Source organism: Chiloscyllium punctatum, chromosome 8 (genome assembly GCF_047496795.1).
Source record: "Chiloscyllium punctatum isolate Juve2018m chromosome 8, sChiPun1.3, whole genome shotgun sequence".
NCBI classification, from domain to species: Eukaryota; Metazoa; Chordata; class Chondrichthyes; order Orectolobiformes; family Hemiscylliidae; genus Chiloscyllium; species Chiloscyllium punctatum.
Genome location: NC_092746.1, coordinates 25,236,058 through 25,254,281, shown reverse-complemented (window position 1 = coordinate 25,254,281; position 18,224 = coordinate 25,236,058). Strand labels below are relative to the sequence as shown.

The 18,224-nt window shown below is 41.2% G+C and overlaps 1 protein-coding gene across 1 annotated transcript in view; it reads left to right on the top strand.

Annotated features, from left to right (window-relative positions):
* LOC140480418 (ubiquitin-conjugating enzyme E2 E2-like) overlaps positions 1-18,224 on the top strand; it is a 223,717-nt gene that overhangs the window by 4,747 nt on the left and 200,746 nt on the right. Inside the window, 1 exon segment of the mRNA XM_072575254.1 lies at positions 5,796-5,846. Coding sequence (XP_072431355.1) covers positions 5,796-5,846 — 51 coding nt within the window.

Genomic DNA, 18,224 nt, shown 5'->3' with positions numbered 1-18,224 from the left:
GGCGGGTAGGATCAAAGATTAACCCCAAGGCCTTTTATGCGTATGTGAGAAACATGAGAATGACGAGAACGAGGATAGGTCCAATCAAGGACAGTAGTGGGAGACTGTGTATTGAGTCAGAAGAGATAGGAGAGGTCTTGAATGAGTGCTTTTCTTCAGTATTTACAAATGAGAGGGACCGTATTGTTGAAGAGGGGAGTATGAAATGGACTGGTACGCTAGAGAAGATACTTGTTAGGAAGGAAGATGTGTTGGCCATTTTGAAAAACTTGAGGATAGACAGGTCCCCTGGGCCTGATGGGATATATCCTAGGATTATGTGGGAAGTAAGAGAGGAAATTGCAGAACCATTGGCAATGATCTTTTCGTCTTCACTGTCAATGGGGGTGGTGCCAGGGGACTGGAGAGTGGCGAATGTTGTGCCCCTGTTCAAACAAGGGAATAGGGATAACCCCGGGAATTGCAAACCAGTTAGTCTTTCTTTGGTGGTAGGCAAAGTAACAGAAAGGGTACTGAGGGATAGGATTTATGAGTATCTGGAAAGACACTGCTTGATTAGTGACAGCCAGCACAGATTTGTGAGGGGTAGGTCTTGCCTTACAAGGTAAAAACAATGACTGCAGATGCTGAAAACCAAATACTGGATTAGTGGTGCTGGAAGAGCACAGCAGTTCAGGCAGCATCCAACGAGCAGCGAAATTGACGTTTCGGACAAAAGCCCTTCATCAGGAATAAAGGCAGTGAGCCTGAAGCGTGGAGAGATAAGCTAGAGGAGGGTGGGGGTGGGGAGAGAGTAGCATAGAGTACAATGGGTGAATGGGGGAGGAGATGAAGGTGATAGGTCAAGGAGGAGAGGGTGGAGTGGATAGGTGGAAAAGAAGATAGGCAGGTAGGACAAGTCCGGACAAGTCAAGGAGACAGTGCTGAGCTGGAAGTTTGAAACTAGGATGAGGTGGGGGAAGGGGAAATGAGGAAGCTGTTGAAGTCCACATTGATGCCCTGGGATTGAAGTGTTCCGAGGCGGAAGATGAGGTGTTCTTCCTCCAGGCGTCTGGTGGTGAGGGAGCGGTGGTGAAGGAGGCCCATGACCTCCATGTTCTCGGCAGAGTGGAGGGGGAGTTGAAATGTTGGGCCACGGGGCAGTTTGGTTGATTGGTGCGGGTGTCTCGGAGATGTTCCCTAAAGCGCTCTGCTAGGAGGCGCCCAGTCTCCCCAATGTAGAGGAGACCACATCGGGAGCAACGGATACAATAAATGATATTAGTGGATGTGCAGGTAAAACTTTGATGGATGTGGAAGGCTCCTTTAGAGCCTTGGATAGAGGTGAGGGAGGAGGTGTGGGCACAGGTTTTACAGTTCCTGCGGTGGCAGGGGAAAGTGCCAGAATGGGAGGGTGGGTTGTAGGGGGGTGTGGACCTGACCAGGTAGTCACGGAGGGAACGGTCTTTGCGGAAGGCGGAAAGGGGTGGGTAGGGAAATATATCCCTGGTGGTGGGGTCTTTTTGGAGGTGGTGGAAATGTCGGCGGATGATTTGGTTTATGCAAAGGTTTGTAGGGTGGAAGGTGAGCACCAGGGGCTTTCTGTCCTTGTTATGGTTGGAGGGGTGGGGTCTGAGGGCGGAGGTGCGGGATGTGGACGAGATGCGTTGGAGGGCATCTTTAACCACGTGGGAAGGGAAATTGCGGTCTCTAAAGAAGAAGGCCATCTGGTGTGTTCTATGGTGGAACTGCTCCTCCTGGGAGCAGATACAGCGGAGGCGGAGAAATTGGGAATACGGGATGGCATTTTTGCAAGAGATAGGGTGGGAAGAGGTGTAATCCAGGTAGCTATGGGAATCGGTGGGTTTGTAAAAAATGTCAGTGTCAAGTCAGTCGTCACTAATGGAGATGGAGAGGTCCAGGAAGGGGAGCGAGGGATGGAGAGGCCCAGGAAGGGGAGCGACCTTACAAGCCTTATTGAATTCTTTGAGGAGATGACCAAGCATGTGGATGAGGGTAGAGCTGTGGATGTAGTGTACATGGATTTTAGTAAGGCATTTGATAAGGTTCCCCATGGTAGGCTTATGCTGAAAGTCAGGAGCCATGGGATAGTGGAAAGTTTGGCCAGTTGGATAGAGAACTGGCTAACCGGTCGAAGTCAGAGAGTGGTGGTAGATGGTAAATATTCAGCCTGGAGCCCAGTTACAAGTGGAGTTCCGCAGGGATCAGTTCTGGGTCCTCTGCTGTTTTGTAATTTTTATTAATGACTTGGAAGAGGGAGTCGAAGGGTGGGTCAGTAAATTCGCAGACGATACAGAGATTGGTGGAGTTGTGGATAGTGAGGAGGGCTGTTGTCGGCTGCAAAGGGACTTAGATATGATGCAGAGCTGGGCTGAGGAGTGGCAGATGAAGTTCAACCATGTCAAGTGAGGTTATCCATTTTGGAAGGACAAATAAGAATGTGGAATACAGGGTTAACAGCAGGGTTCTTAGTAAGGTGGAGGAGCAGAGGGCTCTTGGGGTCTATGTTTGTAGATTTTTGAAAGTTGCCACTCAGGTGGACAGAGCTTGTAAGAAGGCCTATGGTGTATTAACATTCATTAGTAGAGGGATTGAATTCAAGAGTCATGAGGTGATGTTGCAGCTGTATAGGACCTTGGTAAGGCCACATTTGGAGTACTGTGTGCGGTTCTGGTTGCCTCATTTTAGGAAAGATTTGGAAGCCTTGGAGAGGGTGCAGAGGAGATTTACCAGGATGTTGCCTGGAATGGAGAATAGGTCGTATGAGGATAGGTTGAGAGTGCTAGGCCTTTTCTCATTGGAACGGCGAAGGATGAGGGGTGACTTGATAGAGGTTTATAAGATGATTAGGGGAATAGATAGAGTAGACAGTCATAGACTTTTCCCCCCGAGTACAGAGTGTTACAAGGGGACATAAATTTAAGATGAAGGGTGGAAGGTATGGGGGGATGTCAGGGGTAGGTTCTTTACCCAGAGAGTGGTGGGGGCATGGAATGCGCTGCCTGTGGGAGTGGCAGAGTCAGAATCATTGGTGACCTTTAAGTGGCAATTGGATAGGTACATGGATAGGTGCTTAAACTAGGACAAATGTTCGGCACAACATCGTGGGCCGAAGGGCCTGTTCTGTGCTGTATTGTTCTGTGTTCTATGAGAAAGATTAATGCATACTCTGGCTGACTGGTGGAAAACAATCTTAAGACCATAAGACATAGGAGTGGAAGTAAGGCCATTTGGCCCATTGAGTCCACTCCACCATTTAATAATGGCTGATGGGCATTTCAACTCCACTTACCAGCATTCTCCCCGTAGCCCTTAATTCCTTGTGACATCAAGAATTTATCAATCTCGGCCTTGAAGCCGTTTAGCGTCCCGGCCTCCACTGCACTCCGCGGCAATGAATTCCACAGGCCCACCACTCTCTGGCTGAAGAAATGTCTCCGCATTTCTGTTCTGAATTTACCCCCTCTAATTGTAAGGCTGTGCCCACAGGTCCTAGTCTCCTCACCTAACGGAAACAATTTCTTAGCGTCCACCCTTTCCAAGCCATGTACGATCTTATAAGTTTCTATTAGATCTCCCTTAACCTTCTAAACTTCAGTGAATACAATCCCAGGATCCTCAGCTGTTCCTAGTATGATAGACCTGCCATTCCAGGGATCATCCGTGTGAATCTCTGCTGGACATGCTCCAGTGCCAGTATGTCCCTCCTGAGGTGTGGGGCCCAAAACTGGACACAGTCCTCCAAATGGGGCCTAACCAGAGCTTTATAAAGGCTCAGTAGCACATCACTGCTTTTATATTCCAACCCTCTTGAGATAAATGACAACATTGCATTCGCTTTCTTAATCACGGATTCAACCTGCATGTTTACCTTTAGACAATCCTTGACTAGCACTCCCAGATCCCTTTGTACTTTGGCTTTATGAATTTTCTCACCGTTTAGAAAGTAGTCTGTGCTTGTATTCTTTTTTCCAAAGTGCAAGACCTCCCATTTGCTCACGTTGAATTTCATCAGCCATTTCCTGGACCACTCTCCCAAACTGTCTAGATCCTTCTGCAGCCTCCCCACTTCCTCAGTACGACCTGCCTGTCCACCTAACTTTGTATCATCAGCAAACTTCGCTAGAATGCCCCCAGTCCCTTCATCCAGATCATTAATATATAATTTGAACAGCTGCGGCCCCAGCACTGAACCCCGCGGGACACCGCTTGTCACCGGCTGCCATTCCGAAAAAGAACCTTTTATCCCAACTCTCTGCCTTCTGTCAGACAGCCAATCCTCAATCCATGCCAGTAGCTCACCTCGAACACCATGGGCCCTCACCTTACTCAGCAGCCTCCCGTGTGGCACCTTTTCAAAGGCCTTTTGGAAGTCTAGATAGACCACATCCACTGGGTTTCCCTGGTCTAACCTACTTGTCACCTCTTCAAAGAATTGAATCCTTAATCTTCTGTTCACATTAGTATGTTACCCCTCCTGCAGCTTTCTTAGAAGAAGAAAAACAGGTGGATGATTGAGAGATTTGAAAGGAGTTTACAAAACTGAGCCTAGGCAGATGAAGCATTTAATCATAGAAGTTTTAGCATATAGAAAGAGGCCATTTGGTCCATTGTTTCGGCACCAGCTGCCTAAAGGAGTATTACAGTTTAGTATTATTGTCCTGCTTTTTTGGCATACCCTTACACACTGTTTCGAATGATCTCTTAAATGCCTCAATTGAATTTGCCTCCACCACACTTCCAAGCAGAGCATTCCAGACCTGAATCTCTTGTTTATTTTCATGTCATATTTGCATGATCACTAATGCAAACTTTAGTTTAAATGTAATTTAAGTTAAAGAGCTCCATATTATATCACCTGGTTTATTAACCTACTGAATTATTGAGAGAATGCTGCTTAGTATATTATATATAACATCACGGCTGATGAGAGCACAGCATTTAAAATCAACGATGGTTGTGATCAGGATTAGATGAGTGCAGATATCTTGGAGGGTGAGAGGCTGGAGGAGATGATAGAATCGGGAAGGTGAGAAAGGGAATGTCTGTAGTATGATTTGGAAAAAAAATGACAATTTTGAAAATGTAGGTGTTCATTTTTTAGTTGATCTTGCTTAATAATTTGGATGGTGATATATTTGCTGTTGCACCTGTTATGTTTTCCACATATAAAAACCGTAGCATACTTCATGGTGAAAACAATTATATTGTATGTTTTTGCAAATTCCCTGTTGGGTATTCTACACTTACCAACTCTTGGGAACACAGTAACACAATAGTACTGTGAACAAATCTTTTTCATTTAAACTGGACCACTGTAATTTATCTTCATTTATAGCTCTCTTCAGTCCTGATTTCATATGTAATAAATTTAAGTAGTATTGTCTCAAACTTTGCAGGTTAACAAACCAGTTGATATAATATAGAGTTCTTTAACTGTATTTCTATTTAAACCAAAGTTTTCACTAAGACTCTGCACCTGTCCAATTTTACAATTTACAAGATTGGATTGGGCTCCACTCAACAAGTCTATATTTTGAATTGCCGTGGAACTTCATGTAACCTAATGGTTGCAGCAAATATCAATGGATTTAATATAATCATTATTTTATTCTTGCAGGAACAGCTAGCATATAATGTGCCCTTGAGATTCATTTGATTAAAATAAACATTATGTATCTTGTGAAAAATATGATGAATTTCCAAGAAGTAGTTTTGTTCAATATTTGCAATTCTATCTTAGCAGACCAATCTGTATTCCTATTGAACAGATTTTCTCATGTGCCTCCCTGTAGGATTCAGAAAGAACTTGCAGAGATTACATTGGATCCTCCTCCAAATTGCAGGTAAGAACAGTTGAATACATTTCTTCTTGTGGTGTGGAGTTATTAGCCAGGTTATTAGAGAAAATGTGCATTATTTTAGATTGCTTCCATTCAGACATTTTCCTTCTTTGCTCTCAACATGCAAGCCTATAAATTGTTGGATGAGCTGCTGAAAATAAAGAAAAATCAGCACTTATGAATAATGAAGCAAGTATTTTGTTCATTAGGACATGGGGTGTTAGCTCAGAATGAGACTTTTTGTTGAAATTTCAACATTTGCATTTGTTACAAGAAAAAATTTGAATTGACTGAGCATTCACATACTGTTATATAACACTCGCCAATAAGTTTAAGCTGTTTGTTAGTTGCTTGGATTTTTGGGTGGTTTTCCAAATAAATGTTTAGAACTTTTGATTTAATTTTCCAACATGAAGCCTTTGTTGCAGTCTAACATATTGCACATTTTTCATTGTTACTTTGCATATCTGTTGCTTTTCTAAATTTTAATTGGTATTGCAGTACATAGGAGCAGTATTCCTGACTTATTGAACAAATAATTTAACAAGCATTGTAAATTTTTATTACTGTATTTTTGTTACGCTCTGCTTGTATCTTGGAAGTGCAATGGAGTAGGTTCCATACCAGTAATTGTGTTCCATTGACACATCCACCAAATATTTAAAAGAAATTCTATTTTTTTTTGCACAAATAGATTTAGATTTTTACTGTCACCATGCTGCCTTGTCAGAATCCAGACGTCTCGAGATATGTTTCCAGCATAATAATAGAGCCATTAATAGACAAACCAATGCATTGGCGTACTTTTGTTGTATTTTCTACTGCAAATATTAAAACATTTTCCACTTGACTTATTGTTTGTTGACTACAATTCATGTTTGCTGAACACATGTTCTGGAGCTACTGTCAAATGTGGGAGCTAGAGTTACAGTAGCAATTTTTACATTTGGATTCAAGGTTTGGATTCATCACTTGTTTAAAAAATTAAAGTATAGTGTATATTTCTTAACAAACTTGTAATTCAAGACCTAGCCATTTCAATGTGGATAATGTTTAAATGGCTTATAACTGCTTGTGATTTTAATTATAAATACATTAATACTTTGGAATCATTCTGACATGTTTAACTTATATAATCTGAATTATGTGTACAGTATATATTTTTTTGTTCTTCTGCTGATGACATTATATATAGACAACTTGTGCTGATAACTTTTGACATGATTAATGTAAATATTATGGCTGATTAACCTACAATTAATTACCAGGAAAGACTTGATTTATTTATTACACCATCAAAACTGTTCTCTAACTTCATGTTTAATGTACAAAGTGTTGATTCTTAACCTTAATCTTTCATTATTGTGTTTAATGTTAATAGGAATTTGTGGAGCCAAAATGCAGTTCCTTTTGAACTTTATTCTGAAAAGTTATTTTTGAACATCTTACAGTTCTCTATAATCTAAAATTGAATGGAAGTCAATATCAGAAAACATAAAATTTTAATACTAAGTTGTATTCATGACTTCTGTTGCTAGTTCTCCCAATTTTAAAATCACAGACAAATCACTCATGATGAAAAGTAATCATTCTGAGGATTTTCCTGGAAAGTCTCAAAAGCTGCATTTACACCACAATTCTGATTGACTAATCTTCAAGTTTAACATAAATGTCTGACTTGATTGTGGATTGATAGAATAATATCACAGCAATGCTGACAATTTAGTTGGAGCATATATGTATCTTTAAATTATATAAAAACTCAAATTAAGCGTTGATGCCTCATAAAGGAACATCTATAAATGCTAATATTACAACATCACATCTTGCTTCTTGTATTTGCAACCTAGAGGTTCCTACAATATTTTTGTTTGTGCCAATCCTTAGCAATATCATGAATGTATCTAGGAGAAAGTGAGGACTGCAGATGCTGAAGATGAGTTGAAAAATGTGGTGCTGGAAAAATAACAGGCCAGGCAGCATCCGAGGAGCAGGAGAATCGACGTTTCGGGCATAACCACCTGATGAAGAGACAGTGCCTCGAAAGCTAGTGCTTCCAAATAAACCTGTTGGACTACAAGCTGGTGTTGTGATTTTTAACTTTCTTGATACTGCATCAGTCAATTAAAATCTGCATATGCAACAGGTTGACTAAGCTTGTCAAATTTTCACCAGGATAAGCCATAATCCTGTCTGTAATATATCAGTTGTAAACTTTATACATCTTTGAAGATCCTATAACTTTCACATTTTTTTCTATCTTGTTTGAGGTTCAAGCAAATTTTCTGTTTCTTAATTTCGTTGAACATTTCTGAAATAATTATATCACTTAGTTTATCAATATTCTTACAACCTTTTATATTTTTCTGTCGAGCTCCATATAAAATTTTATTCCCTCTAAACATCCCTGGATAAATTATTTAACAAATCTTTATTTGCAATTCATCCAGGAAACCATCTAATCATTGAAATAATATCGTGCCTAAATTTACTTAGCTGGTACCCACTTGTCATTATTGTTTCATCCAGTTTAGTTTGGATGAATGTTTCACTACTTTTGATTGCACAAAATTGTTTTTATTTGCTTAAATTATACTGAATGTCCACACAGAGGTCTTCAGATACTTTTATTTTTGTCCATGATGTGTATTTGACTTGAATTTGTTCTGTGATTTACACCATCTTGCAGTGTATTTATTTATTTTTTGCCACATTTCAGATACAATTCTACAATCTTTGTTTCCAACAGGGTGTTATATACTTGAAGGAAGTTCAGCTTGTGAAATTGAGACTAAATAATTGTAGGTGTCTTTGACCTGTGTTCCCTACAAATTCATGTGACACTACCCCTCCCCCACCCTCCATCCCTCCCAGTATGCAGGAGAGGAATAACAAAATTTTTATTGCCTTTTTGTTTCAAAGGCTTTTTAGACAATTTAATTTCCTACAATATTCAGTATTGGAGAGTTGAGAGCATATATGAGAGACCAGAAATGGTTGAAAAAAGGTGCAGGGTTGTCAGTCTGTAGTAGGCCTTCCCTGCCATTGGTGAAAGAGTTGGAGGTGGGATGAAATATTGGCCCCTTAAAAGCCTCAGTAGACCCAATAGGCCAAAGACCTAGGGCTGATCATCCATAGCTCCATCATCTATACAAGTCAGGATTGGGCATGATGGAAGTAGGCCAACCATGCATTGTATTTTACATGAACATCCACCTTGAAACTGTTTGGGAAGGGGCAGTAAAAGTCAAGTCATAATGCAGAAGATTAAACAGTATGACAACATTAGTAATGATTTATAGTCTTTGTAGCTGAAATCCTATGGTTTAATAATGGTCATTTAAAGTGTATGCATTTTACAAGAATGCCTATCTTGAAAGTGATTGGGCTGTAAAGTCCAATTCGTGAATGCAAAAGATTAAGCATTGTGGCAATACGATATAATAATGGTGCATTTAAAGTGTATGCATTACTACTATATACTACAGAGACATAGGAAATTATGGTGTGAATGACTTATCAGCAACGTGCCATGAATTCCTTTTTAATTTTGCCACACTTCAACTATTACCTCTTGTCAAGGACAGCCTCTGGGTAATTTATTGTATCTTCTAATTGATGGCAGTCAACACTTGCAATTCATTTTAATAATGATGCCACTTAGATGGAAAAATTTGAGAATTCAAGAACTTCAGCAGCTTATTTTATAGAATTGCACTTAAGTTTGCAATTTGTTTAAGCATTGTTTCAAAAGAGAAAAACCAAATAGAGATAAGTTGATGTACAAGTTACAAAACTGTTTTAGCTTTGGTGTAAAATGATGTAAGTGTGACTTCATGAAGTCACAATGTGAAAATAGGATAATTCCATTGATTATAGTCCTGAGGCCATTCATTTAAGTTTGATGAATCATGATCGTCATCTAATCATTTCAAGACCAAATATAAAAACACACAAATTCTTCTGTTGATGACATGGTCAGCTGATAGGAGACCAGATATTGCATCTTCTAAAGTAGGCTGCTATATATTCTGCCAATCAGGCTGATCTGAGAACTGGAACAGGCCTGCCTCTGGAATTAGGTCCCTGGGGGCGGAGGTATGGCGACCCAGAGACTTAAAGCACCTATGCCAAGCAGGGCCACAAAGGAGGCCATACTTACTGCCAGGAAAGCTACTTTGGTATCCAAGGATCCAGGAGAAAAATATGGGATTGGGGATAGTTTCTAGAGTTGGGGATTGAACAAGTGCAGCATCCGAGGCAGCTTCACACTGCAGCAGGTGTCTATGGAGTTAGTTTCTATTTCCCCAAAAAGCAGATTGTTGGCTAAAGACTACAGTTGCAAACCAAACCATGCAGTCATATTGATTTCCCTTAAACTTTGGGGGCTTAATGGATTTTTCTTGACTACTTTTAGCTTTAAATACCAGCTTCTGAAGGTGCCGGCAAGTTGAGGTGACCTTGCACCAGCAATGTGCATTCTCCCAATAGAGCTATCAATGATCCATACTTGCTGGCTTCTGATTGGTGCCATAGCACATAGAATCCATTCATCAGATTAACAGAATGGTGAGTGCAGAGGTGTTCAGATGGGAAACTACTTTAAAGTATGGTTTCAGTAATCAAATCCTGATATAATATTGAGTTTGAATGTTTGTAGGAATATAAAGCCCAAAAGGTCAGTGACCATCTCCAGTGATGTGATTTCCCAAAACAATATTTGTGCTCTTTGCAGTTCTTGAAATGAAAATAAATAATCATTAGAAACCTAATTGTTATGACACAAAAAAACAACCATTTGACCTTCCTGAAGAAGAGTTACTGGATCTGAAAAGTTAACTCTAATTTCTCTCTACAAATGCTGCTAGACCCCCTGACTTTTTCCAGCAATTTTATTTTTTGTTTGTGAATCATTTGACCAAATGAGGTTCTCAAGATTCCTGAAGAAGAGCTTATGCCCGAAATGTCGATTCTCCTGCTCCTTGGATGCTGCCTGACCTGCTGCGCTTTTCCAGCAACACATTTTCAGCTCTGATCTCCAGCATCTGCAGTCCTCACTGTCTCCTCGAAGGTTCTCAAAGTAGTCCAGTCAGACCCATTTTCCAATGCTGCACCTTTTCCAATGCTTCCACATCCTTCCTGTAATGGGACGACCAGAACTGCACAAATATTCCAAATGTGGCCGCACCAACAATTTGTATAGTTGCAGCATGATATTGCAGTTCCAGAACTCAATCCCTCTACCAATGAAACCTGACACACCGTATGCTTTTGTAACAGCATTATCCACTTGGGTGGCAACTTTCAGAGACCTATGCACATGGACTCCAAGATCCCTCTGCACATCCACACTACCAAAAATCTTTTCATTGACCCAATACTCTGCCTTCCTGTTATTCTTCCTAAAGTGCATCACCTCACATTTAGCTGCATTGAACTCCATTTGCCACCTCTCAGCCCAATTCTGCAGTTTATCCAAATCCCTCTGCAACCCGTAACATTCTTCCAAACTGTCCACTACTCCACCGACTTTAGTGTCATCTGCGAATTTACTAATCCATCCACCTGTGCCTGCGTCTAAGTCATTTATAAAAATGACAAACAGCAGTGGTCCCAAAACAGATCCTTGTGGCACACCACAAGGTAACTGGACTCCAGATTGAGTATTTTCCATCAACCAGCACTCGCTGCCTTCTTTCAGAAAGCCAGTTTCTAATCCAGACTGCTAAATCACCCTCCATTCCATGCCTCTGTGTTTTCGCCATCAGCCTACCATGTGGAATCTTTACTGAAGTCCATGTATACCATGTCAACTGCCCTACCCTCATCTACATGCTTGGTTACCTTCTCAAAAAACTCAGGTTTGTGAGACACAACCTGCCTTGACGAAACCATGTTGACTATCTGAAATCAAATTGTTGCTTGCTAGATGATTATAAACCTTATCTCTTATAATCCTTTCAAAAACCTTTCCTACAACAGAAGTAAGGCTCACTGGTCTATAATTACCTGGGTCATCTCTGCTGCCCTTCTTGAACAAGGGCACAACATTTGCAATCGTCCAGTCCTCCGGTACTAAACCTGTAGACAATGACTACTCAAATATCAAAGCCAAAGGCTCTGCTATCTCCTCCCTAGCTTCCCAGAGAATCCTCTGGATAAATCCCATCCGGCCCAAGGGACTTGTCTACTTTCACTCCTTCTAGAATTGATAACACCCAGTGTGTAACTAACCTCGATCCTTTCTAGTATAATATCTCGTATCTCATTCCTCTCCTCTACAATATTCTCCTTTTCCTGAGTGAAACCAATGAGAAATGTTCATTTAGCACCTCTCCGATCTCTAGAGTCCACACTCAACCTCCCACTTCTGTCTTTGACTGGCCTTATTCCTATCCTAATCATAATCCTTTCATTCCTCACATATCTGTAGAAAGCTTTAGGGTTCTCCTTTATTCTATTTGCTAAAGACTGCTTGTGTCCTCTCTTTGCTCTTCTTAACTCTCTCTTTAAATCCTTCCTAGCTGATCTGTAACTCTCCATCGCCTCATCTGTACCATCTTGCCTCATCAACACAAGCCTCCTTCTTCTTCTTAACAAGAGATGCAATTTCTGTAGTAAACCACAGTTCCCTTACCTTATCACTTCCTCCCTGCCTGACAGGGACATACCTATCAAGGACATATTATATCTGTTCCTTAAACCAACTCCCTTTCCATCGCTAAACTAAACGTAATTGAATTATGGTCACTTTCTCAAGTGCTCACCTACAACTAAATCAAACACCTGGCCTGGTTCATTACCAAGCACCAGATCCAAAGTGGCCTCCCTTCTTGTCGGCCCTTCGACATACTGTGTCAGGAAATTCTCTTGTACACTTTGGACAAAAACTGATCCATCCAACGTACTAGAGTTATAGCATTTCCAGTCAATGTTGAGGAAGTTAAAGACCCCCATAATGACCACCCTGTTCCTTTTACTCCTACTCAAAATTATTTTGCTAATCCTGTCCCTGTCCCCTCTACTCTCATCCTCCTGTGCACTGCAACTACACTTCCGGTTCCCATCCCCCTGCCGAACTAGTTTAAACCCAGCAAATTTCCCACCCAGGATATTAGTACCCCTCTGGTTCAAGTGAAGACAGTCCTGTTTGTACAGGTCCCACCTTCCCCAGAATGAACCCCAATTATCCAAAAACCTGAAACCCTCCCTCCTGCACCATCCTTGCAGCCACATGTTCAGCTGATATCTCTCCTTATTCCTTGCCTTGCTATCACATGGCACGGATAACAAACCAGAGATAACAACTCTGTTTGTTCTAGCTCTCAGCTTCCACCCTAGCTCTCTGAAATCCTGCCTTACATCCCTATCCCTTTCTCTACCTATGTCGTTGGTACCTACATGGACAACAACTTGAGGCTGGTCACCCTCTCCCTTCAGGACCCCAAAGATACCATCTGAGACATCACGGACCCTGGCACCGGGGAGGCAACACACCAATTATGAAGCTCATTTGTTCCCAACAAGCCTTCTATCTGAGCCTCTAACTATTGATTCCCCAATGACTAACGGTCTCCTCCTTTCTCTCCTTCCCTTCTGTGCAACAGGGACAGGCGCTGTGCCAGAGATCTGGGCTCCACTGCTTGCCCCTGGTAAGTGGTCCCCCTCAACAGTATCTAAAACGGTATACATGTTTTTCAGGGAAACGACCACAGGGGATCCCTCCACTGATGGTTTTTTCCCCTTTCGAGCAGTCACCCAGCTTTCTTCTTGCCTTGGAGTAACTACTTCCCTGTAACTCTTATCTAACGCAGCCTCTGCCTCCTGAATGATCTGAAGTTCATCCAGCTCCCGCTCCAGTTCCCTAACACAGTCTCGCTCTTGGAGGAGCGAGAGTTGGGTGCACTTCCTGCAAATGTACTTGGATGGGACACTAATGGTGTCCCTGACCTCAAACATCATGCAGGAGGAACATTGCTCTTCCTGCACTGCCATCCCTCTTAGTCCCCTAGTCACACCTTAAAGGAGGTGGTTGGGTGGGAGGCCCTACAAAGGTAGGGTCTCTGGTTGACAAGACACTGACTTATGTAGCAGGATGGAAATAAAAATAAGTTCCTCCTTTCCTGGAAACCTCTGCTCTCTGACTTCAACTTTAAAAGCACAAATCAGTGACTCACTGCTCCCGGCTGGCCCTTAGTGCAAGCTCCCACCCTTAGAGTTGTTGCTGCCGCTGATAAACAGAAATGGAGGTTTCCCGCGCTCGTGGTAAGTTTCTAAAGGCTCAAATCAGTCTTGCATGCAGTTGCGCATATTATTATACTCTGCACAATGCCTTTGGGGGTTTCGCAAGTACAATGTTAGTTGTGGTTGGTATCCTCCTTTTAAAGTTGGTGGCAAAAACATCTGCTTCACTTAAGATCTCTCTGAGCAATTTTCAGTGGCTAATAAGATAGCCAATGCCTGGGATGGTTATTTGAACCCCAAACACTTTCAGATCGCATGCATTGCCCACGCTGTCATGATAAAATTGCATTGATTGATGCCTTTGTCCCAGCAATATCCTCCCATCGACCAGAAATTGAGCTTACTGTTTTGTTCATAAACTGACACTGATTCCATACACCTTGGCTTTTGGGTCAGACATTTTATAGTTGCAAATAACTGGGAAAGTAGATTGGATACCCTCAGAAGCAAAAAAAGAAGTTGTAGGAAAAGCTCAGCAGGTCTGGCAGCATCTGTGAAGAAAAATCAGGTAATAATTCAGGTCCAGTGATCCTTCCTCCCTCAGCACGAGGTGGTCCTGGACTTTAGATATGCAAACCACCTCTCCTCTGCACCAGCCTCCTCCCCAAAGTCTCCATATAGCCTATTTCAACCAATTTGTACTTTTTGGATTTAATTTTCCCCACCACATTGAACTCAAAGTTTCCTCTTTTCTACTGAGCCACATTACAGTTTCAAAATGTCTCATCCTGTGGTCCTGTGTAAATGGTGTGATAAAAGCCCGAACCCACAGACAGTACTTGACCTTCCTCCTCCTTGATTAGTTTGTCTTGAATCCAAAATCATGGATGTAAGCATAAAAGTGGACAGCAAATGAACAAGTGTTTCTTTTTTGCATTTTTATTTAGATTTTCTAAAATTAAAATGGAGTGACCTGAAAGGAAACTTCTTGAGGCCCTGTATGTGGTTCTTCCAATTTGGTGCCTCTTGGCACCATTTTCTCTCCTTGTGAGGAAGATGCACCTGGAATAAGGTCCAGGTTCCTGACCCCCGTCACTGATCCTGAATGCAAGTGCAGGTCTATATACTTACCCAGAAGACACTAACCTGTCCAGGCCAGGTGTAATCTTAGAATCAGTTTGCCCAGTACCTCCAACAAATTTGTCTGTCTGCCTGTACAGTTGGATGAAGTTTTTGATGGCTGACACCATAAGTTTATCTCCTTCCTAGTCTCTCTCAATAGTCTAAAGTTGTTTTGAGAATTGTGGGGTGTTTGATAAATGAATGCTTTCCTCTCCTTGAGGCTACAGTGCCAGTTTGAACAAACTCATGACAGCATCATTGAGGAAAGCAAGAAGATTGAATAAGAGATGTGGTTCAGAAATCAAACGTTGCAAGAAAATGTGCTCATTCTGGAATAAAATCAAAAACTAGGAATATTTAAAGTCCGAAATAAAGAAACAAACTGATGGAAGTTGCTTTAATTTTCATTTTAATTAAATTAAAATTTCAGTATTAATACTCAGCAAATCTAGCAGCATCTAAGGAGAAAGAAATAGGGTTACTTTTGAGAGGATTATAACTTTATAAGAATTGAAGAGTCATATTTGACTTAAATTGTTAACTTGGATCTCGAAATTAGCAGGTGGCATATTCTCCATATCTCACTTTCAAAGGAAAGAATAGTGGGGAGCATTCTCAGTAAAATGGCTGCCCCACTGACATTTTAGTCATGGAGACCTAATTGATACAGGATGAGGATTTTATTTGGGAGGATGTCACCTTAGAGAGCCATCAACAAATCTAATTAGCTGACAATAACACACAGATGCTGGAGAAACGAGCTCGTCTGGCAGCATCGATGGAGAGAGAGAAAGAGTGAACGTTTTGAGTCCAGTATAAAACAACTGCATTCTCTATTTGTTTCATATTTCCAGCATCCACAGTATTTTTGCTTTTATTTGACTGGTGGCAGCTCTGTAGTTCAATCAGTGTCCCATTTTAATGGTGGTCACTGCTGGGATTACAGATAACCCATGAAGACTGGGTTGGGGAGGCTGGATTTTGGGTTAGTTGCGCTATTGGTGGGGCCCGGTGGCAGATGTCTTGTTAATGATGCTAGCATAATAATTAATTATCTGACATTGATTAACTCCATGGGTTAGTTTATTTGAAACAATAAAACACAAGTTATGAAGCAAACATTACAGCAAACAGATTGATGCGCATGTGTTTGTGGCTTGACGACAGCAGAATTATCAGGCAGAATTTATGATATTGTACATAAATGGAACATGGATTCCTTAAAAGTATATTCTGTCAAAGGCACCTTCTTTCAAAGTTTCATTATAATAAATGAGCCTAGGAGTCTCTAAAATAGGCAATTTGTTGCTATGTCCCAATCTCATGGTGGTGACATTTTCTGGAGGTGGTGTTGATTGATTGCCCATGGTCAGTCGAGGTATCGCCTGTCATTCCTATTTGGTTTGTCCATTTTTTTTATTGGAATGGTTTGCTGTTCCTGTTTTCCCATCCAGATGCATAGCCAAGTTATTCCAGATTAGCCACAGAGCTGTGTGGAGTGATTTAAATCTTTGTGACATTTACTGTTTGTTGTCCCTTAAGAGCTTCCACTTGTGAAGCTTCTGGCTTTACACCCTTGTAATTCTTGTAATTCTATCAACATTTTAGACTTGTGTTGGTCCAGTATATTTTTGCCTTCATAATCCTCTCTAACAACTGTCAGCTTTTTAAAAAAAAATTGTTTCTTTTTATGTTTTCTTTGAACCCTGGACCTTTTTCTGTTTTTTTGCTTCAGTAGTTGTTTGGTTCCTCTGTGGAATGCTTGAGTTTTTACACTAGAGTCTTTGTCTGAGCACTACAGAACCACCTCATGATTGATTTGCAGCTCCTTGTTTATACTGCATCTCCATCTGTTTTTTGCAGGGCTGTCATTCTACTCATAATTTTTCTCTATCAGTTTGCACTTTGATTTCAAGCCAATGCTTCTGTAGCTGCTCATACTAAGCCTTGTGTTTTCTGTGCTCATTAGTTTAGAACTTCCCATGAACTGACAATCTTTTCATCAGTTTAATGGTAGAGAGCTGTAGTTCTTCCTGCTTCCTTTCTTTTTCTTCCAGCTCTTCATTCATTGTTGTGAGCTGAGCAAAGGTATTCCCTAAGACTTCAACATATCAGAGATGGTACACTCCAGTTTGGAGAAAGTGTTGGGTGTCTTGAAACATATATTAAGGTATATGAGATCCCAGGATACAGTGGGAAGCAAGGCAGGAATTAGCTGGGGCCTTAACAATTAGCTTTGCATCTTGTTTGGCCTTAGGCAAGGTTCCCTAGGACTAGAGAATGACCAATGCTGTTCCTTTTATTTAAAAAATGGGCAACAGAGCATAATCCAGGTAATTACAGGCTGGTGGGCCTGATGTGAGTGTTGGGAGATAGCTGTTGGAGAAGATAATGAGAGACAGGATTTATTCACATTTGAAAGTGAATGGACTTGATAACAATAGGCAGCATGGATTTGAGTGGGAAAGGTCCTGTCTTACCAACTTGATTTGAGTATTTTGAGGAGGTGACAAGAATGATTGAGGGAAAGACAGTGGATGTTCTCTACATGAATTTCAGTAAGGCATTTGATAAGGTGCCTCATGGCAGACTGTGGTACGGAAGGTAGAGTCTCGTGGGACCTAGGGTGAATTGGCGAGATGGATAGAAAACTGGCTTGGTCATACAGAGTAGTGGTGTGGAAGGATGCTTTTCAGAATGGTGATTAGTAACTAGTAATATTCTGCAAGGATTAATGCAAGAACCTTTGTTATATGATCTGAAGACAAATGTAGGTAGATTGAGTTAAGTTTGTGGATGACACCAAAATTGGTGGAGTTGCAGATATTGAGGAGGATTGTCAAAGGATACAATGGAATATCGATAAATTAGATTTGTGCAGAGAAATGGCAGATGGAGTTTAATCTGGACAAATGCAAGATGTATTTTGGAAAATCAAATTCAGGTATGAATTATACTTTAAGTGGCTGAACCCTTAGGAGCATTGACACATAAAGGGATCTGGGTATATAGTTCACAGATCCCTGAAAGTGGCAACATAGGTGGGTAAGGTGAGCAAGAAGGCATACAGCATGC